Source organism: Zonotrichia leucophrys, chromosome 3 (assembly GCF_028769735.1).
Source record: "Zonotrichia leucophrys gambelii isolate GWCS_2022_RI chromosome 3, RI_Zleu_2.0, whole genome shotgun sequence".
Taxonomy (NCBI): Eukaryota; Metazoa; Chordata; class Aves; order Passeriformes; family Passerellidae; genus Zonotrichia; species Zonotrichia leucophrys.
Window position 1 is genome coordinate 96,390,282 of NC_088172.1, and position 22,749 is coordinate 96,413,030.

The window sequence follows — 22,749 nt, forward strand, 5'->3', positions numbered from 1 at the left end:
CCTTTGAGAACACAATGCAGAACCATGATCATCTTCAGACTACTTTGTATTTCCTAATTCTGTCTGATAAGGAGGAGCTTGCTAAGGCCTGCCTGCGTGTGCCCATAGGGAAATGAGTTTCTTGCCTTGGTCAGCTGCCCACACACCTCCTCTCAGGGCCATACTGGAGTTTGCTACATTCCAATGAAATAAGATGATGGAGAGACACCTTAACAAACAGTATGACTACAGACAAGCTTTTCCAAGGGAAGGGCTTTAATTCCATTCATAAAGACATATATTTCTTTTCTTTCAAAGTCCAGCTAACTCATAACATTAAGAACATGAAAATTTTCACAGTCATGAAACAGACAGAAATGTGCATGGATGTCTGGGCACACAACCCTTGGCTGGGCAGGTTTTCCTTTCCACCCCCACTGGGTTTTGTGTTGGTGATGATGGACACTGGCTACATTAAAACATACTTTGTGTCCCTTTCTCTTCTGTTACAAAATGAAGACTCCACAAAGGCAATTACTGCTACAGTCAGGTAGCCAGCAGGTACACACAGCAGATTAAGGACAGAGAAGTCACATTTGGTGCGTAGCTCTCTGTAGGATGGATGTAAAAGGACCATCCCAATGGATGTGATCTGTAGTTAAAATGCCCAGCCTGGCCTTTGGTCTGTGCAGCTTTCTGTTCATCTGCACTGAAAGTCAGAGAGAGAAGCTGCTACATTGTGGAAAAGGACAAGAGCCACTAGCAGAGAAAGCATTTGGGGTTGTATTTTTTAATTCTTGGCTATTTCTATTTATTCTTTGCTAGGTGAGCCTAGGTGCTTCCAAGAACTAGATCTGGGCCACCTCTGCCCTCTCCTCCTCCCTCCAAGCAGCGAGCCGACTGCTTCTACAAATCAGCATTTCAAACATCCCCGCTGACTTCTGCTCTGGGCTTCTGCCAGCAGGAGGAGGTGGGTGCTGGAGCCTGTGAGGCTGCTCTGTGGCTAGAGGTGTGCCCAAAGGGCTGATCTGCAGCCCCACAACCACAGAGAGGTGGAAGGATCCCAGAGAGCTGATCTGGCAGCTGTGGTGCCCTGCCTTGCCTAGACATAAACCCACCTGACACCGTTCCTGAACACAAAACACTGCGCGCTAGGAGAACCACACTGAGCACGGGGCAAGGAGGGCAAGGGAAGAGGCAAAACAAAGGTGTTTTCTCTGAGCCTGGCACTTGGGATAACAGGAATCCACACACTCTTCAGTATTTCTGAAACATGGTTCCAGGATTACGGTTCTGGTATGGGCAGAACTTTCCTAATGTTAACATCCAGCTACAGGCACCAATACCTTATTTCCCTTCACAGACTCAAGACAGTTCCTAACAAAGCAATCAAACCACAGAAACACTGAATGGTTTAAGTTTAGGTGTTCATTTTTTGCTAATAAACAAACAGAGACAAAAAACCTGCAACATTTTTTGGACAGGTTTCAAAACTTGAAATCCATGGGGCCCCTCTGAAGTGAGAAACACTTTTTTGTTTGGTATTTTTGTTTGCTAATGAGGCTCTCCAAAGTAACAGTGGCAGGAAAATTCCCCATGAGGAATTTCAATTTTCCAGTGGTTTCAGTGTACCCTAGTTGGCATTTCCAGGCCTCTCCCCTTGGAGCACAGGAACCAATCCTTTTGGATTGCATTTTTCCACTCACTGCTGACATCCAAAGTCCTAGGGATAAACACACCAGCGTGTTGCAGCTCTCCTGTGGCAGCCAACATCCTCCACCAAAAGCTGGGGGAGTTTTTGGATGGATTGGGCTTTTCCCCAGAGCTCTCCTGAGCTCAGCGCCGCAGTCTGAGGAAGAAGGCGTGCTTGCACTCCTTGCTGTCCAAGGGGTAATACTTGTCATAAAAATCCAAAATGTACTCCTCAGTCTTAAATCCAAACTTCTGGTAGAGCAGCATAGCAGGGTTGCTTGCAGAGACGTGAAGGGTGACGTCCTTGCCCATGCAGGTCTGCCAAGGGAGGGGGAGAGGAACAAAAAGGAGATATCACTGCAAGAGAACGAGACAGCCTCTGGGGGAATGCGGAGGTGAGCACACTCATCAGCTCAGGGATCCAAGGTACTGAGGAAATGTGAGAAAAGTCACAGGAGTTACCACACATAGCAACAGCAAAGGGAGGGCAGCTGCTGCTCCTTTGAGCCTTTGTTTCTGGGAAACGTGGATTCTCTGACAATGAAAGGTTTGGGATTATAATTTGTCATCTGCCCATTGTAAATTACTAAAGTAATTGTTAATTAAAAATAATCTTGGTGTACAGCCCTGATCTCAAATACAATGGCCTGAAGAAAAGACAAAAAATGCCAGAGGATCAGGCTCTGCACTCCTCCCTGTCAGCAAACAGAGCTGAGCTCTCTGGGACTGCCTGAGCACCTCTGTGCTGTCATGCTGGAATTCCTGCCTATCCCACCCAGCTCCTCTCCCATCCTTCAGGGCACAGCACTCTTCTCCTGAGAAGGCAGGAAATTCAGTTCAGACAGCAAATAATAGCATGGCTGAAGTTACCTTGAAGATCCTAAATTATTCTAACCAGCAACACTGATTAAGATGCTGAAATAATTTATTTTCTGCTTTCATCGAGTGATTTAATAGCATTCCATGTATATTGAGTGTATAGTAACTCTAAAGTGGGAACAGTAATAACCTCTAGGAAATCTCCAAGATAGTACATTCAAGGGGAAAACTCTCAGGAATTTAAGGAGGGAAGGAAAAAAAGAAATAATTGGAAGCTGTTTTGGGGAAAAGAAAATTTGAATGAGATCATTAAGAAAATGCAGTTTATTCCTCTGGGACAGATGCATGAGAGGATAAATTTTGACACCAAAACCAGCCACTACTATTTGCATCAAACCACTTTCCTGTTAAGTTATGTTGTTCCCAAGAATTCAGCCCCAAACTCAGCACACTGATCCCAAAGTCAGCAACTTACTCTTAATACAAGCAAAGCATCAAAGTGTCTCAAGCTACACAGAGGAGGCTCCAAACCCAAGCAGGCTGCCAAAGTAGCACCTAAAACCTGGAGACTGAGGAACAGAAGGTCACAACCACCACTGTTCCACAGGACTAAACCCCTTCTGCCACTGCCAAAAAGTCAGCAATGGCAAAACAATCCTCATGTGAGCCAAACATACAGTGCTGATCTCTCATTGCTAGTGTGCCTAATCAGAGTCAAATCTCTGAAATCTGCTTGGCTTTTCTCAACAGGGAATTTCATGCAAGAAGGATTAGGTTAATTGATGTGATACATCCTACAGAAAGGTGTGAGGATTTTCTGTGGCTGACTTGCCAACTCCAGCATGGAGAGGGAAGTCTCTGAGAGTCCACCTGCTGGATCCCTGCAAGCCTTGGCTCCTGTTCCCACTGGGTGTTGACATCTCACATCAGCACACTGAGCTGAGGGCAATTTCCTTCAACACTTGACACGGAGCTGTCTGGGAGATGCAAGGGCTGAGTTTAAAGAATATTGATGAGAGGCCTGTGTCAGCACTGCAGAGAGCTGTGCAGGTAGCAGAGTTATCCTCAGGCAGCCCAGGAGCACAAAGTGCTTTTCCAAAGCAGGGATCACTTTCCACAAGGCTCTGCCAGCACTCCCTACCTTGCTTTAGCCAAGAAAGAAAGAGGATAAAACAGTTTCCAATGGTGAGTTTTTGTTAGGGAAGCTCATCTTGACTACAGTGTTTCCCATCAGCAGCTCTGCCAAGAGAGTTCAGGGAGTGGTAAAACTGTGGAGTTGGGCTCTGTAAAGAACATGTATCTTACTCATCTTTACTCACAATTAAGCTGCCTTTCCTGCAATTTAATTCAAGAAAGTCAGTGGAATTAAGGCCACTTGAATAACAGTATTCATTCAGAGATTTAATGAAGTTTAACTCCTTTAGTATCACCCGTTTAGTTAGCTGAGATTAATTTTCCCAAGTATTCCTGTGGAACAAGGCCCATTTTAAACAATGAGGTTGCAAACACTTCATCATGAACTCAGCTGTATTTGAACCAGAGGATAAAAGTGCAAGTGAGTGATTGAGAACAGTAAGTGATTTAATGCATGCAATAAACCTCCAGGTGTAGTCAAGAAAGCTGCAATAATTCTAACTGACCCTGCCCCACTCTTCCCTCATTTCCTCCTTAAACCCCCATTTACAATGTCCCTTGCACACAAACTACTGACCACTGAAGAACACAGAGCTAAGGCCAAAACAGCTGAAGTGTGCAACATCCCTCTAATTCTGAGGGATGACCAGGATGGTTATTTTCCTAAACACATTGTGACTTCCAAAGCAGGAGCTATTCCCTCCCATAAACACTCACAAAAAGGGTTCTTACTCTCCAATATCTGCAGGTGTGCACACAAGGAAGAAGTGAGAGCTGATTCTTTGGCAGATTCAAGGGATGATTTCATTTCATTACCTGGATAAGATGGTAAATCATGAAGGTTGCAATCCCAGCTCTTCTCCACTCAGGGTGCACCAAGAGAAAAGAGATGTAAGCCTCATTGTACTTCACATCTGGCACCATAAAGCCAAAGGCAATGATAACTTTCTTGTAGAGGACAACAACACTGAAGTCTGGATACTGCAGGCACTCTGACAAATCAATTCCTAGGGAGAAAGAGAGAAACAGCAGTTGGAAGCACTGCAAACCAAAATAAAAGTGTGGTTCAAATCCAGGGGTTTAAGGCTTTTTAGAAACACTCAATCCCTTCTTTTTACCTTTCTTTTAAATTTGTGATAGCAAGAGACCACAGCATCATAGAATAGTCCAAGGTCCCTGCTAGAGCAGCCCTCTGTTACTGTAAATTATGAGGCCAAATTTCCCACATTTTGGGAAATCCCAGGGGTCAGGACACCCAGAGTGCAGTGGATGAAACCAGCTGCCTGCTCCTGGTGCCTTCCCTGCCAGGTGAGTATGCAAGGGAAAAGATGATACAACAAAACAGACAAAACAGTATCTGCCTAGCAGGGAAGCTTGCATGGAAATACTAACAAAGCTGATTTCCTTTCAAATGACTCAAGGATGAAACTGAAACTTAACTCTCTTCAGAAGCAGCACGCATGAAACTGGGCTTCAGCTTTGGTACCATTGCCTGCTGTGGTTTCTGTCTGTTTCCTCCACTCTGCAGCTCTTACTGGTGTCTCTTGTGCACTCTCAGCTGGTTATGGAGCTGCACTGTGAACCTGACCACAGCTTCCAACGCTATCAAAACATTTGCTTTTAGCATGCAAATACTCTAATCTGGGGATGAAGCAGCCTCTCAGGCAGTGGTGCTTCTGTGAGTCAGCGGCTGGACTCAGACTGGGAGTTTGTTACCTTGCCTAACATCCTGCTGCTGCAGTCCTAGAGCATCCACACAGCCTGTCAGCACCCAGCAGTGCAGCTCAAGGCACTGAAGACTGACTGCTCGATAATTTGTGTGGACAGACCCTAAATGCGATGCAAGACACAGAGGACATGTGCCAGAAACGTTTGCTTCAGCCTCAAGTTGGCAATTGCAATGTATTTGGAACACAGGGTAACAAAACAGCAGAGTGTGTTTTCCAGTAATCACTCTGATGAGAGGCAAGACTTCAGAAGCAGCAGGCACAGAGAAGTGGGTGAGTTATTTCTTGCTCCAGAGTGAGCAGGGTGGAGCGGGACGTGGGAGGGATCGATTGGCAATAGGGAGCTGTGTTAATTAAGGCAAGGCTGCCCTGCCTGTGGAGTGCCTTGCAGCGTGTCTGGACAGAACGCTCCCTGCCCCAGGCACTGGTGTCTCTGCAGGGGTGCAGTTTTTCCTGTAGGGAGGGAGATGCTCAGCTCAGGATGGTTCACCACTGGAGACACTCCCTGCCAGGGAGAGGTTTCCCGTTAGGGCACCAAGGCACTGACACAAACAACACCTGAGAATCTCTCTACCTGGAAACCTGGCTCTGCCTTGGGAGAGGCAAGAACAGCTCTGAAAGGAAGGGTTTGGAGGCACAGAAGAACTAAGTGCTGGCTTAATGATGCTCACCCAGTTGCATATCCCTGCCTCCCATCCCCAAGCTGTACCAGCTAAACCCTTCGCACCCAGGCTTTACGTCCTGCATCACTTCCTCACTTCCCTCTCCTGCTAAACAGAACCAAGGTGCAACAATCATATCCCAGCATCAGAATTTTATCACCATGGAAAAGATTTGGATTCCTGTTTGGAGACTGACAGGGGTGTCAGCTTTCTGATTTAATGATGAGCAGTTCACAGTTGGGTGGAACACACCCATGCTCCTTATGTTAAATAAAATAGGGCGAGTCCTGAAGAACTTAATGAAGGTGCAAGCCAACTTGGCCAGAACTTCAAATGCATTATCAGGAGAAGGGAGACTATGACAAAGCGGTTCAGCCTCTGCTGGGATTGCAAGAGTCTCTCACAAACTCTCAAACAGCTCGTGAAAGGAAAGGTGTGCCAGGTTATTCCCCCCACACTGTGCAATTTGCATAATGAGAAGCAAAAAGAGCTCCCATCCTGACTGGGGCACATGGGCACTGCTGAACTACAGCCCTGCTGAATCACCACCAGCAAATCAAAACACAAAGCCAGCAGTTACCTGAAATAAAGGTGTGTTCTGTTTGCACTGGCCTTTTCTAAATTAGTCTGCTGCGTTGTTTGCTGATCAGAAGCTGATGCATGCAGCAGATGAACCTCCCTGTTATTATTGCAGAAGAACTAAAGAGTGCAGCCTTGTAACCACCCCCAGAAAGGGTGGACACTGTCCCCAAAGAACCCACAGTTCCAGAAAGGACACAGAAAAACACAGACCTAACCTTTCCCATGGAGGCTTGAAGAAATAAAGGACATCACAGCAGACCCTACAGCTGTAAAAGCAATTCACTGAATCACAGAATAAGCTGAGTTGGAAGGGACCCTCAAGGATCATCCAGTCCAGTTCCTGGCCCTGCACAGGACAGCTGCAAGAATCACACCATGTGCCTGAGAGTGTTATCCAGACTCCTTGGGGGCAGGCTTGGAGCTGTCACCACCGCCCTGGGAAGCCTGTTCCAGTGCCCAACCACCCTCTGGGAGAAGAACCTTTTCCTAATCCCCTACCTAAACCTCCCCAAACAGTTTCAGAGCCATTCCATTGGGTCCTGTAATCACAGAGGAGAGGTTGCTGCCTGCCCCTCTGCTCTCCCTCCTGAGGGAGCTGCAGCCCACAATGAGGTCTCCCCTCAGTCTCCTCCTCTCCATGCTGAACAGACCTCAGCCACTCCTCCTACGACCTCCCAACTTTCACTCCGACATATTTAGCTTATGGCTGTTAGGAAAAACCTTCTCACAGAGTTAATGAACAGTAATCTCTGGTATAAAACTGTTTATTTCAACCCCTGATTCTTGCAAAACATTTCACTGGATGTTAAGTTTAGTTAACTACTAACCTACCTACTACTCCTATTAACACCTATTTTTGTAAGTGCTGTGCTAATTAGGGCCTAATTTCCCAGTTTTATACAATCTCAAGAGACAAAGACACCAAAGCCACGCCTCCACCTCAAATACATTCCTGTAACATCAGATAATGGGTTTCTAAGAACCAGCCAGACACCAACTGAAATAAAATTTGGCCCAAGAACATATTTTTTCACTTCTTTCTTGGAAACCCAAGCACTGGAGGAATCTTACCAGGCCAGAAGAATTCGTGGCACATGGAGTTGATAGTGGGGATGTGATTAGGGCGAACGTAGCAGTAATCAATGGGTGCTTCTGGCTCAGCCTTCCAGTTGAGATCATTCCTGTGTGGATTGGCCCGGATTTCTGCCAGCAGCCTGAGTTTTGGAGGCTTTGTCTCATAATCACGTCTGCCAGGAACGTGAAAAGGAAACACAAAAAGCAAGTGAGCAACAAGAACTGCCACTGCAGCTAAATGGCTACTGCCCATGAAATATCTTCTGACATGCTCAACTTTAGGAAAATAAAGAAGTCTTCCATTCACATGGGGAAGCAGCTCCAGGCTCAGCAAAAACACCCTTGTGCCAGAAGCCAGGACACTTTCCAGCCCCACAGCATGTCCAGCCAGTCTTTCCTTACAGCATGAGCAAGGAAATCACAGCTCTGACCCAAGGGCAGGTGCAACTTGCATTGAATGGCTACAGCAATGCCCTCTCTGCCCTTGCCCCCTCTTGGAGATTCCCCTTCCCAATGCAATCCATTTCACCACTCAGCTAAATCCAACACTATCCCTCCAGGGTTACCATGGTGCACTGGGATGTACTGTGAGAAGGAGTGAGGAGCACTGCCCAAGAAAGGTGTCCTCTCCGTGGGCTGGCGGTGCACAAGCCAAGAGCAAGCTCAGACCCTCTGTACCTGATGTAAGGCTTAAGGACACGGGAGGTGTAAGGGCTGACAATACTGTGGTCTGCCAGCAGCTCCTCCGAGCCTACCAGGCGGTACAGGAACTTGCTTGTCTGCTGCCGGTATCCCTTCGTGGCGGGCAGCATCGTCTGCGTGACAAAAATGCACAACAATTGCAGGGAGGTCAGGCAGAGATTGAACACATGGAGGGAGAGTAATGGCCTCTCAGTGTGACAGGGTGGATGGAGCACGCTGGTCCCACCTCTGGACCCTGCTGAGCACTCCCAAATTTGGTGTCCAAATCTGAAAGTGCTGCAAGTCATCTCCCTCCTATACACATCCACCTGTCTGGATACTTCCAGACCTCCAGCATTTGGGCAGGGCTGGAGTACAAACACAGTGACATTTGTGGTGCTGACACTGACAGATAGCAGTGCTGAACCAGCATGTCCCAAGAAGAAAGGGACTTAGGAGAGCCCCAAGCCAAAATGAGTCTTGTTCACATGAGCCTTTTCACTTTAGGAGTCAGATAACTCAATGTGACACTGCTGGCTGCAGCAAAAGCTTTAAAATAAGCAGTGCCAAAAGCTAACTTAGATTTGGGAACACCCACCTGGTATCTGTCCAAGATCCTGAAGTCCTGGCTAGTAGTTCTGTATGTTGCTTGCCCTACTGGGGACCTGGAGACAGCACCTTCTTTGGCTCCATAAATGCCATCAACCAGGAGCAGTGCAGCATTGACAACCTGGTCCAGGTCAAAGAGTGGGAGCCCTCTCTCCCTCTTGGCCTGCCTGACCAGCAGCTTGCGCCTCAGCCTGCGGGCCTCTGGGGTCATGCTCAGAGCATTGGGACAGGCTTCCAGTCTCTTCAGCAGCAGCTTCTCCTCATAGATGCTAACTGAGGTGTGCTTGGGAGCTCTGGGCTTAGCATCCTTCTCCAGCTGTGACTTGCCCTTGTCTCGTCCTCTCACCTGCAAGGGTGTGTTTGACTCTTCGGGATCTTCACTGTCACCTTCCATCCGTTCTGTTTTTTCTTCTTCACTCTCCACCTCTTGCTTGATCTGCTCAGCTGTCTTCACCTTTTTCCTGCTTGCTATCATGGTGCCAGCACCAGCTGTCCCACTGGGAGGGGGCACATACTCTATTCCTGGGTCTATGACTCCATCTCCTTCCATCTCCTCATCATCTGTAGAACAGATCAAAATAATCGAGGGGAAAGAAAAAATAATTTAAACATCAAAGTCCCATTTCAAAAATGGTTATCACAGCATTTTCTTGCTAAGGAACAATAATGTGGGTTTTCCCAACACATTTCATTTTCTGTGTGCTGCCAGATCTCCTGATTTTGGATGGGAGATGCTGAAAAGAGTCCAATTTCAGGACACAGCATCAATCCTGCTCCTAAAGTGTCTTGTAGTTTGGAGTTTGGAAACAGTGCCCTCCTGAGCTGCAAGCACATGTTCTTTGAGGAACGTTAAGCTGCTGAAACTTCCCAAAGGCTGGGAAATCAAAAAGTGAAGCTGGTGAGCTGTATCTTCAGCCAGCACACCCTCACTATTCCTCCTGTCACCCAGAAGACTGGCTCCTTAAGGAACTAAGGAAATTCAGCCTGCATCACTGCTCTGCAATCTCACTGAAATTTAGCATCCATTAATCAGCACAATCAAACCTATAAAATACTGGGATATTACCATGAGAATAAAATTTCTCCCATGAAAAACATTTGAGACAAAACTGGACTTGCTACATAACAGTGTTATCTGTGTTGCAGTGAAATGCTTATGCTGAGTGGTCCAGCAAGTTGCTGTGTGAAGTCTACCCACTGTTCATTCAGGATCAGAAAACGATCATGGGGGTTTCTTTTGGCCTTAGAAGTTGGTGATAAAACTATGGAAAACTGATGCAGTTCGTTGGTGGGGGGCTCCCTAAGCTGTATGTTTGCTGGTAGCAGCAGGCAGGCAAGGAGATTCCCCACAGCTTCTGAGGGTGCTAATTAGATGAGGGTTTACTGGGGGTCCCACCCAGAAGAGCAGCATGGCTTCTGAGGGAGAAGGGGGAGGGAGAGAGGGAGAGCCTAGGGGGAAAAGGGGCCAAGAGGCTTCTCATCTCCCTCACACAACTTAACAGGGAGATTCAAAGTGGGCACAGAATAAGACTTGGGCCAATGGGATTACGGATACGTGATACTTCAAGGGAGGATCACAGGCTTGGAATAAACTGTACATTTTCGAGGGGTGAGACAGAGCAAACCACTTAACTAAAATGTAACACCACAACTGGACTGTGCGAGCAGCTATCCAGGCTGCAACAGAAAACCAGTCAATTCTCACATGTCAGAACTCAGCACATCCCTCTGGCTGTCCAGAACTGCTGAGGACCCTGCCAGGGGGCTCAGAGACCCTGGCACACAGCCCAGAACACCTGCGGGTTTGATTTTGACCCCTGGAGCAAGTTGCCAACTTTGTATGAGGACCTCAAAGTCACAGAAGTTTAAATAGTATAATAATAAAATTATCATAGAGTGAAAATGTAGATTTTAAGATTTCGGGTATGGGGGTTATGGAGACAAGCTAGAGGAACTTGGGCGTGTCTAGCCTTTCTTCTTGGTCTCCGTTTTCTGCAGTGATGTTGGCACTTTGGGATTGGTTTAGAGTAGAAGTGCACTGTCTAACATAGGTGATAGGTATTGGGAATTAAGTGTAAATATGATATATGTAGTTTGTAGTACAAAAAGACAACACCACCTTGAGGGTGGTCAGAGTGCTTTTGGCTGCCCTGCAGAACAGGCCTTGGCTGGGCAGAAAGAAAATTTTATAGATAAGAATAATAAACAACCTCAAGACCTAAAAAGGAAGAGCTCTGACTCGTTCCTCAGACCCGCGGGCCAAAGCAGAGACACCCTGCACATCTCGGGGCAGCAATTAACAACTGCAACCCGAGACTCACACTCAACTAAGACAACAGAATACTGCCAGTTACTTTCCATCTCATCATGAAAGGATCCTGCACCTCATTGGGAACTTCCTTTTTAAAACATACTCCTAGAAAACCGCACACGGTTCATCACTGAAGGAAACCCATGGCGGCCCTTACCATGGAAGAGCGCCTGAGGCGGCATGACGTCGGGGATGAGATCGGCCTCCGAGAGCAGGCTGGGAGTGGCCGAGTGCGAGGCGGGCGTGCCGGGGGCGGAGAAGTCCAGGGACGGGGATGGAGAGGGGCTGGTCAGGGGCGTGCGGTCGGAGGAGCTCAGCGAGGAGAAGTCGATGACCTCTCCCTTCTCCAGCACGATGTCGGGCCGGCGGCAGCGGCTGCTGAACTTGACAGGAGTGGAGGAGGTGCTGCGGTCCAGGAAGCCGGCTGCCTCCTTCTGGGCTCTCCGAATGTCCTTGGCCTCCTGAGTGCGGGACCTCTTCTCCTTCAGCTCCATAGCCGACTCCACGGGGTTGCGGCTCACGCGCTTCCGAAGGCCTTCCACGGTAATGATGGGATCCAGCGGGGGCTTGGAAGCTGCTGCAGAAGGAGTTTGCTTATTCTGAGCTCCTGCACTCACTGGATTCACACTGTGCAGTCAAAACCACACTGACTACTGAGCTTAAAAGATGGGGTTTTCAAAGTGATCAAGAAATTCACTCTGGGACATGTAGCATTAAGCCAGTGTATGACTAAAACCTCGTTAAAGCCCAAATTTTGTTCCTCCACACAGAGGAGAATTTGCATCTAGTGACAAAAGATAAAAGACATTCCCCAGGGTAAAGAGAAGTGGGGAAATTGTGGATTTCAGCTAAAATAACCCAAAGAAAACCACTCTGCACAAGTCAGCACAATGGAAAAAGGTAATAAAATATAACAGGCCTCTCACTCTACAGTATGTGCCCCATAGTTCAGTCAGCCATTACAGCAGAACACAGCTAAGGAGCTGTCCATGCACACAAACTGGTTTAAACTGAACTTTTCTCACATCTCCCAGCTCTGGCCCAGCAAGGAATCTACACACTACTGGGGATAGAGTTACCTTTTGCCTTCAGTGCAGATGCTGACAGCTTCTCTCCTTCAGGCTTCAGTGTTGGGGGCTTGTTATGAACCAGCTTCCACCATCCTGGTTCTCCAAATTCCTGTGCCCCCGAGCGGAAAAACAAGGGGCTCCCCACAGAGAGACAGCCAGCAACTGTGCTCCACCATGTTGAGGTCTTTTTCCTGTGGTGGGAGAGAGGAAAACAAGGGTTAGGTCCCCACTCACCAGCTGTGCTTCCATCCTGGACAGAGTGTTTCTGCCAGAGGCACTGACACACAATCACTGAACTACTCCTGAAGCACTTTTGTGGCCCCTTGGAGGCAGGGAGCTGTATTTAAGCCTTTCCCTCTGCTGGACAGTGCACTCTTACTGGGCACCTGAGCTTTTTTAGTTCCTTTAGGAACTGGGGACAGGGCTAACTAAGATGTCACTTAGGGAAGAGGTGAGAAGAAACCCTGAAGAATTGCCCTTGTAGCCAATAACTGAGGTACTCCCTTGAACCTGACTCTGGAGTGTCAGGTTCGTGCAACAGAGTTGCCCAGAATCTCAGGATTTCTTGCCTTTGCACACCCCCCACATGCAGAAACTTCTGTGCTTGCCAGGGCTTGGCAGAGCTGGTGTTCCCTCAGGTGCTGCCCTTACACACCTTGAGGGACTGAACCCCAAAGGTGGGGGATCAAACCCAGCTGCTGCAGCTCCACGTCTGAAATGTTGCAGTAAAACTGGATAAGCTGCACTTCAATATGCCAAGGAAGATCTTTGCACTGTTTGTGCTGCTGCACACCCGATTCAGCTGTCTCTGTTCCTTCAGTGGCTTGTCCAGGCAAGTGGGAAGGATGTGTCTGAGGCCAGGAATCACTCTCTGAATTTTAATCAGAGCAAGGAGTGCCCAGTTCCCAGGGCAAGTCTCAAAAGGCAGCAGCAAACCCTGGGAGGCACTGAATGAGGGACAATGGGCCACCAGCTGCCCTCCTGTCAGGGTCCCTGTGGCTCCCAGAGAGGACAAATGCTAACAACATTTCTGAGAACAGAGCAAGGAGGCACAGACAAGCTCTGAAAGCAAAGCCAAGACCAAATCTGGTTAGGAAGAAAGGCCAGATCTTATGACAGAGGAAATCCCTGGGGAAGGAAAGAAGCTGTGAAGTCAATCAAATCTACAACTTCCAAGGATTGCTCAGTTCCTTCCCTGCCTCCACAGCACACACACTAACAGTAAGGCTTGGGTTTGACAGCTTCAGCACATTCAGAATAAATGTGCTGTTCACCTGGAAAATGAAGGCTGCCCTCTACAAGAGGGGCTCCTACTCTGACAGTGTGAAAAACTTTCCAATTGTTTAACACCTACTATGTAAGAGCCATTTCATTATGATCTGAAACAATCTAAAAGGTGAGGTTCAGTTCTTCTTGAAGAATTTGGTCCTTTGGCAAGCTTTGTAGCCAAGGAATTTTGCTGGATCACATTTCTGTCCCTAAATTTGGCAATACAGGATCAGCCCACCCATTGTGACTGTTTAGAAAAACTCAATTCTCTGCAAGTTCATATGCTGCCTAAAGGAAGGTAAGAAATAATCCAAAATACATGCATTTGTATTGCTTTTGTGTGACATTCCTGGGGTTGTTTTTCCCCAGTAAGAAATGCTGATTCTTCCTCAAGGGTACCCCCATGCCTGCATTCAGATTCTCGATATTAAATCCTCCATTTTTATCACTTGTAAGGCTCAACAGAGATGTCACCAAATTAACCAGGATTCTTGTCCATCTGTATAAGAAGCTTTAATTCCTTTGGCTCACCAATCAGACCCTCAGGAAAACATCATGTCTTTACCTGTTCCCTAATAAGAAAGTCCAGTGTTTCTCAATAAAAGCACAAATGTCTTCTTTCCACCTGAAGTACCCCTGGCGGCCCGTTCCTTCCAGAGACAAGTTGTACATTGCCAACATGACAACCTGCAACAGAAAGTGTTGGACACCAGTGAATCCCTTCTGCTTTTTCTGCTGAACAGACCCCCACAGCTGCCACACACACACAGATCTTTGCTCCCTCATAAATATCTTATTTTTGCAACATCTCATAGGCAACTTCTGCAATCCATCTTCTTCCTGGTTTTGTGCTGCCTGTTCTTGTCTTTCTATTGTTAGATGCACATTCTTCCAGAGATTTCTCCATCCCATGGGAATAAGAAGCTGCCTAGTTATGCAGGTTTGTGCTGAGACACAAGAATTGTGCATAAATGAATTGTATAAATGTTGTATAAATGAATTACAGTACAGCTGGGGTCTGAACGTAATGTGGAGGTAGAGAAACAGACTTTCAAATAAATTTAAAATAAAACAGTCACAAGTAATCCTGCTATCCAATACATCAGAAACACTGTGACAATGGTCTTTCACACACTTCACAACCAAATTCACTCTGACCTGTTACATACCCAAACTAAAGGGCAGCTTTGAAAAATATCTCCTTCAAGTAAATCCTAGGTGATCAACTGTTAATTACATTTACTTAATTAATTTCAATTAATTTATTAGAACAGAACTAAAGTCAGCTAGGTTGGGATCATCTTTTAACAATCACACAGCCTCAGTGTGGCACTACTTCCAATAATAACTTGCATTTCACCCTCAGAGGAGTCTGAAATCTGCTTTTCTCAGGAAGATGGGTCTCCTCATAGTGGACCTTGGCTTTCTGGGATGCATTGTCAAAGACAACAAAATGAGGAAACATGGGAGGCTTTAATGTCCCCTTCACCATATCTCTACCTCACAACCCCTATCAGTTTGATAACTAGGATTTTGTGGGTTTTAAAGTCAAGTGGGACAATGTCTCAGGATGTCAAAAATAATTCTCCTTCAACTGGCTAAAGATATGGATCTGTTAAGGCTGCATACTCTGAAAAAAATCCAGAAATCACTGTCCCCATTCTTCCTGCTTCAGGTAAGTTAGTTTGACCATTTCTCTCCATTCCACTTACCCAGAAGCAGCAGCAGCAGCTCTGGCTGCTGGAAGCCCAGGGAAGTGGTCACAGCTTTCCTCCTCACCCATTTTCATTTCGTCTGCCCCTTCCCCATGGCACTCTGAGGAGACCTGGGCAATACCAGCAGCCTTTTCTTTCCCAGTGTGGAACCTGGTGAAACTCTGCCAGCACACAGCCCTGCCTACACCAACTTTTTCCCTGCACCGGCACCACGGGAAAGCAGAGCAGGAGTTACAGTCAGTGTCTCAAATTATCTTACATGACAATAAGGCCAAGTGCCTATGGGTAAGAATCAAGGAAAAGCCAATCAGGCTGATATTTTCAACAGTCTGCCAGCTTGTCCTCAGGACAAGTGGCCTCCTGAGCTGGAAGATGGGGACAGGGAGCAGAATAATAATCCTGTTACTCAGGAGGAAGCAGTTGGTGATATGCTGAGCCTCTTAGATGCTCACAAGTCTATGGGAGCAGATGGGATCCATCCTAGGTGAGGAGGGAGCTGGCAGAAGAGCTCACCAAGCTGCTCTCCATCATTTACCACCAGTCCTGGCTCACCAAGAGGGCACCTGATGGCTGGAGGTTGGCCAGGGTCACAGCCATCCGTAAGAAAGGCTGGAAGGAGGATCCAGGGAGCTCCAGATCAGCCAGCCTGACCTCAGTGCCTGGCAAGGTTATGGAACAGATCATCCTGAGAGCCATCACTTGGCACCTACAGCATGGATTCAGGAGGGGCAGGTGCCCAGATGATCAGCTCAGGCTGGACATTAGGAAGAATTTCTTCACAGAAAGAGTGACTGAGCATTGAGATGGGCTGCCCAGGGAGCTGGTGGAGTCACCATCCCTGCAGGTGTTTAAGGAAACCCTGAATGCTGCACTCAGTGCCATGGTCTGGTTGACAAGGTGGTGCTAAGTCATGGGGTGGATTTGATGATCTCAAAGGCCTTTTCCATCCTAGCTGATCCTGTGATATTCTATGAGAAAGCACACCGTTACAGGCCCAAAGAATGCAAACAGATGTTATTTTGATTGCTCAGGTGTGCAAATGACTGGAACAGTGAATTCCAGCTACTGCACAAGCAGCCAGGTTGGAGCTTTGTACCCAGGGAGCTGGCAAGCTTTCTGTTTCTATGTTGCCACCTCACCAGTTTTACATTTTCTTAGACATAACAAACTGTTCATGCCTAGAAGCCAAATTGCATTTATTTTGCTCTTCCAAACCTGCTTGAAGCCATGAATTCATGAGCAACATAAGGGGAAGAAAAAAAAAGAAAAAGAAAAGGAATGTGGTTTGTATGATTATCTTTCAATTTCCCTGCCAAACGCTGAAGTTCTCATGTGCAGGCAATCCTCAGCTAATTAATTTCTGCAGTTCATGCAAATGCTCCTTTGTTATCAATACCTGATCCTCCCTTTCCAGGTAGCATGTACACAACCACCAACGATTTCAGAAAGTCCCACGGCTGTTCTGATGGCACAAACATTTCACTTACTTGTTGCCATGTTAATCTCAGACGTTCAAATTGCTCTTTCCCATCTTCTGAGCAATCAGAGCAAGTGAATCTGAAAAAGTTATCTCCTTTGAGGTAGCTGAGCTGTTCTCTCAGTTGACCTAAAATGAAAAGGTAAAAATCAATCTTTTTACCCTTTTATAGGAAAAAGTGCTGCAAAGGAAATTTGGATTTCTCCAAGATCAGGTTTGTCTGAACAAAAATGACAGAACTACCTGTAAACCCCCATGCATCCAAAGATACAGGTTTTAATTCCGTGTTTCTGCAGCAGAGGAAAAGGAAATCAGGGCATCTAAACTCACCAGGAGTTAATTTACACAAACATGAACAACTGAAAAATTATACCAGAGGACAGGGAAACAATGTTAAGACTAGAGTGTTTCTGGAAAGTCACACTCCAAACATGTTTCTCTACAGGGATGTCATCTCTTTTACTGTATAATTTTATAATTTTTAACATATGGATACCCTGCTTCCACACTGAAATACAGAATTCAAGTTGCAACTGCATCTGATGGGGGGAAAACCCCTCACACTTGGTAAATGAAGAGAATTTCTAAGAGGCAATTCAATGAAATAAAGTGATTATTTGTCTATTTTATTTTCACATGAGACAACTGAACTCCCTAAAACTGAATTATTAGGAAACAGCACAGTATCTCCCTTTGGCAGCTCATTTATTCTGCACATTTGTATGTGGCTACCGTTGCTTTGCAACTGGCCTTGTCTGCTCCTTGGATTTGTTCCACAGCAACTGCAGAGAGGAGCATGTTTGTAAAATAAAACAAGCTGAGTGTTAAATGAGGTGCTCCATGTGAGATAGCTCATGCTGCCTGTAACTCTGCTTCATTTTTTTCTATTAATAAATTTCAAGTTAATATTTTCCTTTAGTGCATAGTAATTAAATAGTCTGGTGCTGCTTTCATTACATTAACACCTAAACAATCACTAACACGCCTTGAGAGGAGATTTTTACGCTATAAATTTTGGCAAATCCTAAGAAGGCAAAAAGGGCAGCTCTGACATATCTGCGAGGCAGGTGCCACCTAAACGGTTCCTTATTTCTTATTTCTAACCACAAACAAATAAACAGACCCCAAAAAAACCCCAAATCAAATCAAACAACAACAAAAAAACAACCCCAAAGCCAAGGTGTTTAGCAATATCTAAATCTTAAATGTAATAACAGATCAGAAAATCCAGAATTTAGAATATAAAGCTGTCAGTTACAATGCTAACAGCATATACCTTATATCAAGTGCCAGAGGAGAGGCACCAAATTCTGCAGCTTGCTCCTAACACCCCCAGAGCTGGCTGCTGAAGGCTGGGCATGTCTCTAAGCCAACTTAAATTCACATTATTGGGAAAACATTAAGGTTGAGATTTAGCCATATGCTCCACAGATGTGAAAAATCAACAGGAAGGGGGAAAAAGTAACACATGAACTCCTTTCCTCCCCAGAGCTTCACAGCAAGGGTCATTATCTGAGTGAGCAGAGAGGTCAGGTCGCTTGGCCAAGGCCCCTAAACAGCTGCAAGAATCGTGAGGGTGGGCACGTTTCTGAACTTTGATGCATCACCAACCAAGGCAGGACAGGGAGCAGCCCACCAAGATGTGAAACAGGAACACAGCGCAGCACAAACACCTCTCAAACACCACCACGGAGAGCACCACACAGCCTTACTTGCTGGGATCCACTTCTGGCACTTCTCACAGTAATAGGACATCTCCTCCATCCAGGACGTCTCCCCCTCGTCGCTGTTGAGGGAGTCCCCGCTCTGGTCGTGCGACAAATCCACGGAAGCCTGGTCCTCGGACTCCACGATGAGCAGAGTCTCCCCTTCCACCTCGCCCTCCTCCAGCCCCTCGGAGGTGGAGGTCCTGGTGGCCTCATCGTCGTGGCGGCTGAGCAGCCCGCCCATGTGCACGTTGTTGGCCATGCTAGAGGGAGCCTGCCCCACACCGAGCTGCTCCTGCCCAGCCTGGGACGCGGCACGGCCAAGCCCCCACAGTGCGAGTACCAATCACAGATGAAATGGGTTTGTGTCTGCCCTAAAACCGCAGGGGCTGGACTATAATTTATACAAAATAAGCAGTCTTTCACAGGTTACCTCTGTTTGTTACAACACCTGCAAGGAGTGAGATGCAAACGACCTCCAAACGTCTTTAATCAAACCTCTAAGGAGCCAGGCCAGTGCCTAGGGCTGCTGGGAACGCTTTTCCATCAGCGCCTTGTCTCTCTCCTCAATGAGCCGCTTTGTCAGAGCGATCTGCTCCTCCAGCAGGCGAACGTTCTCCTTTTTCTGCTTCTGACGCTCCAGATCTCTGACCACGCCACTCCGCAGCCTCTGGAAACACAAAGGACACAAAGGGTTTGTCACAGCCCGGGGACGCGGATGGGGACCAGCCCCACCCGGGCTCCACCCTCCCGTGAGGGTCTTCCCACAGCAATTTACCGTGGCTGGAATCTTCAGGACATCCAGAATCACTCCACCAATACCCAGAATCACTACACCAAAAACTGCTTTATTTGCACTCGCTGAAGTGATGCTGGTTAGTGATGATGCTTGGGTTTACTAAGTGACAAAGCTATTGAGCAAATAAATGCTCGGAGCCTGGAATTCCCGTGCCATGCAGGATGGATGTGATCTAAAAAATCCCTCTCATCTCTGGCCTAAGTCTTTACCAAATCAGAATGAGCTCCTCAAAACTTCTCTGCTCAGAGGCAATTTTGTGACAAATTGGAAACTATTTTAAGAAAAATTGGCATGTGTCTTCATTTGCTTCTTTCTGCTCATGTCCTAATCTTAAAAAAAACTGCTTATGCCAAACTTGAAACAGCAAAGCACTTGCTTCACAAATATCCCCTTTACCTAAAGTGTTCATTATAAATCATGTAAATATATAACACATAAATAAATAAATACATCGTGTCCAACACAACACCAGCAGCTTTCAACCTGGGGTGCCACCCCTCAATGGGTGGGAAAAGCCCTAAGAAAATCCCTGCTGCTTCTCTCTCTCTTACCCGGACATTTTTACTCACATTGATATTTTGATAATTAGGTGAAAGATCAATAATTTTTTGACCCATTTGAATGATGCCAAAATGCACCTGGAAATAATTTATTTGAAAGCTGACCCTGAAGTCACTTGAGAGGATGTCTGTGACTATTATTCAACAGAGTTTAATTCCTCACCTAGCATGCCAATGACTGCACACTTCAAATCATTTCTCCTGTCAAGATCAAAACAGAAAGGTTTTGTTTAAGAAATAATTTTATCTTGTTAAGAAAATGCACAGCCACACGTGTCTGCCAATAATCAAAACGCTCCAGAAATTAATCTAACAAAACCAGTTCCTTCTCACCAGCTTCCATCAACTGAACTCAGGCTACAAATTACTGTAATTACTGATTACTACAAATCAGTAATTTGAAACTGAATACAAAGTTCATAAACTTATAATTACATTGCTATCAGTTAATAACAATAAAGATATGAGGAGATACAAGGTAACTGATCAACTGCACCAAGAATGTAAATCCCTTTTCCTTCACAAAACACTGCAATCTTTCAGATGGTGGATGCATTCACTTTGAAAATGCACACTTTGCAAAAGACACCTTTAGAATTTGAGTGTCACAAGTGACAAAGACCAGAAATGAGAAAGGTAATCTTCTCATCTTCCTCTGTTCTTGGAAGTTAGCCCTGCTTGTCTTCTGCAGGCATGAAAAGCATGTGCAAGCTCAAAGCACTCTGGGCCTGGCACATCAATTTATAAGAGTCAAACCTTTATTAATCTGCATAAAGATAAACTTGAAATCATCTCTACACCAGGACTGTAAAATATTTATTTCCATTATGTTATCTAAATAGCTGGATCTGTTGAACATGAAGCCACTCCTGCTTGGCTTGGCCATGAAGAATTATAAAAAGAAAATCTCAGATTTAATTTACAAAACATAAGCTTTGAGCCTTGGACCTTCTGAATAGGTATTAGCCTACAATGGGATTTGGGTCAAAAAGATCCATGAGGTTCAGGTGTCCCATGAAACACCCAGGGGTGATGATTATTCTGCACATGTTCAAAGTACAAGTGCCATTAATTGCAGCTGCAATTTAGTTTAGCAGCATTTAGCAGCTATTCCTGCCAGATCCTCAGTGCCTCAAGGCAGGCACACTGAACCAGAGAGCAAACAGCTACAAAAATGTTAGGTGATCCAACAAGCACATCCATCAGCTCTGGAAGTGCAGCTGCCACTCCAGGATCCCAACCATCCTCTCCTTGCTCCTGCCTGTGCCCTTCAGAGTGCTCTCCCACCCCTGCTCACACAAACCTGCCTCTTTCCTTACCCACACCAGCCTTATCTTCCAAATTCCATCCCTCTCAAGCACTGACAGAGACAATCTCTGGAGGGACACAAAGTATAATCCTCTAATTACAGAATGTATCACAAAGCCCAAGCAACAGCCAGCTGGGCTATGGATTGGGAAGTTGAACTCTGGTGCTCTGTACCTTCTGACTGCCTCAGTGTCATTTAGCACAGGCTGTTTCTGTGTGCATTTTCTAAATTTTTTGTATGTAAGTGGGGAAGAATCAGCTGTGTGCCTTCAGGGCCCAAACCAGCACATCACTGCCCACACAGCACAGCTTCACACAACCACACAGCTTCCAGTCCCAGGCAGGGCTGCTCTGCTTCAGGACTTACCATGATCATACCTGACACCTTTTGGCTGTGGGATCCCTGGCACTCAGGCTGCCTGCCAGGAATTCCCTGATTTTTGTAAATACAGCACAGAGAACTGCCCTGTTCAATCACCACGTGGTGCTTCTGACAGGTTGCACTGGCAGAACAAGAGGGGAGCAGGGGCATGGCACAGCACAGGGCTGTCTGTCCTCCAGCAGGCTGCACTTGTGGGACTGAGGAAAAACAGTGGGCACACAAGTGGGACAGCCCAGATAGACATGGGAGAGCCCCGGGAACACTGCCAGAGAAGGAAGGAAGGAATGGAAGGAAGGACGGATAGATGGAGGGAAGGATGGAAGGATGGATGGAGCAGGGACACGTGGGCTCAGGTGCGCGCAGGGGGCGGGGCTTGGCGATGGGCGTGGCTTTTTGTCAGCGGGCGTGGCTCCGCGCTGAGCCCGCAGGTGGGGGCGGGGCCTGCCGGGCCGCCAGGTGAGGGGGCGTGGTCTGAGTAAAGGGGCGTGGCCTGCCCGGCCGGTGGGCGGAGCCGTATTGAGGGCCGGCGCAGGGCCCCGCTTGCCGCCTTCCCCCCGTGGCCCGCGGCGCGCACTCACCTCCAGCTCCCGGCGCTGCTGGATGTGCACGGCCGCCACGATGGCGGCGGAGAGCAGCGCGGAGACGGCCAGCGCCAGGCGGGAGCCCCGCGACATGGCCGGCGGGGCGGCGCGGGGCCGCGGCGGGGAAAGCGCCGGGCGGGCGGGCGGGGGAGCGGGAGAGCGTGAGGCGGCGCGCCCCGCCCCTGCCGAGCGCCGAGCGCAGCGAGCCAGGCCCGGGTAGCCGAGCGCCGATGCGGGGCGGGGCTGGGGGAGCGGCTCCGGGAGATGCCGGTCCGGGACCGGGCAGAAACTCTGACATGGGTGCTAAACTCGCACCCTGATAGCCAGAAACCCTGCCATGGGTGCTAAACTCGCACCCTGCCGGCCAGAAACCCCCAAAATCGGGCCTTTGTTCCCTCAGCGCCGCTGGGGATTTGGTGCCCAGCTGTGCCCGCGTCTCCTGGGACTGCTCCCTGGAGGTTCCCGCCGGCCAACGCGAATAAATGGAATTTTCTTGTGCGTGCAAGAAGCATTTCTGGTTTTGTCGAGTGAAGACAACCAGTCCTGGGTTGTCCTCGCCCAGAAATGCCGAATTGCGTGGGAGAAGCAGCTGGAGAAAGCTGCTCTTTAATT

At 47.3% G+C, this 22,749-nt stretch overlaps 2 protein-coding genes across 3 annotated transcripts; both read right to left on the reverse strand.

The window, feature by feature from the left end:
- Positions 1-237: 237 nt before the first annotated feature.
- Positions 238-18,993, reverse strand: KAT14 (lysine acetyltransferase 14). 2 transcript variants are annotated; one of them, XM_064709423.1, is made up of 10 exons: positions 18,514-18,993; positions 16,812-16,930; positions 14,175-14,296; positions 12,350-12,531; positions 11,428-11,844; positions 8,949-9,520; positions 8,348-8,484; positions 7,667-7,842; positions 4,441-4,631; positions 238-1,989 (listed from the first exon to the last, which is right to left on the reverse strand). In XM_064709423.1, exons 1-10 carry the CDS (start codon positions 18,767-18,769, stop codon positions 1,816-1,818), a joined length of 2,346 nt encoding a protein of 781 aa, XP_064565493.1. In that variant the 5' UTR covers positions 18,770-18,993; the 3' UTR covers positions 238-1,815. The 2 variants fall into 2 exon arrangements, with proteins under 2 accessions (XP_064565493.1, XP_064565492.1); XM_064709422.1 differs by having other exon boundaries at positions 11,428-11,847.
- A 32-nt stretch (positions 18,994-19,025) lies between these two features.
- LOC135446032 (protein PET117 homolog, mitochondrial) lies at positions 19,026-22,276 on the reverse strand. Its single transcript, XM_064709432.1, has 2 exons — positions 22,135-22,276; positions 19,026-19,177 (listed from the first exon to the last, which is right to left on the reverse strand). The coding sequence occupies exons 1-2, from the start codon at positions 22,228-22,230 to the stop codon at positions 19,028-19,030; spliced, it is 246 nt and encodes an 81-aa protein (XP_064565502.1). The 5' UTR covers positions 22,231-22,276; the 3' UTR covers positions 19,026-19,027.
- Positions 22,277-22,749: the final 473 nt, after the last annotated feature.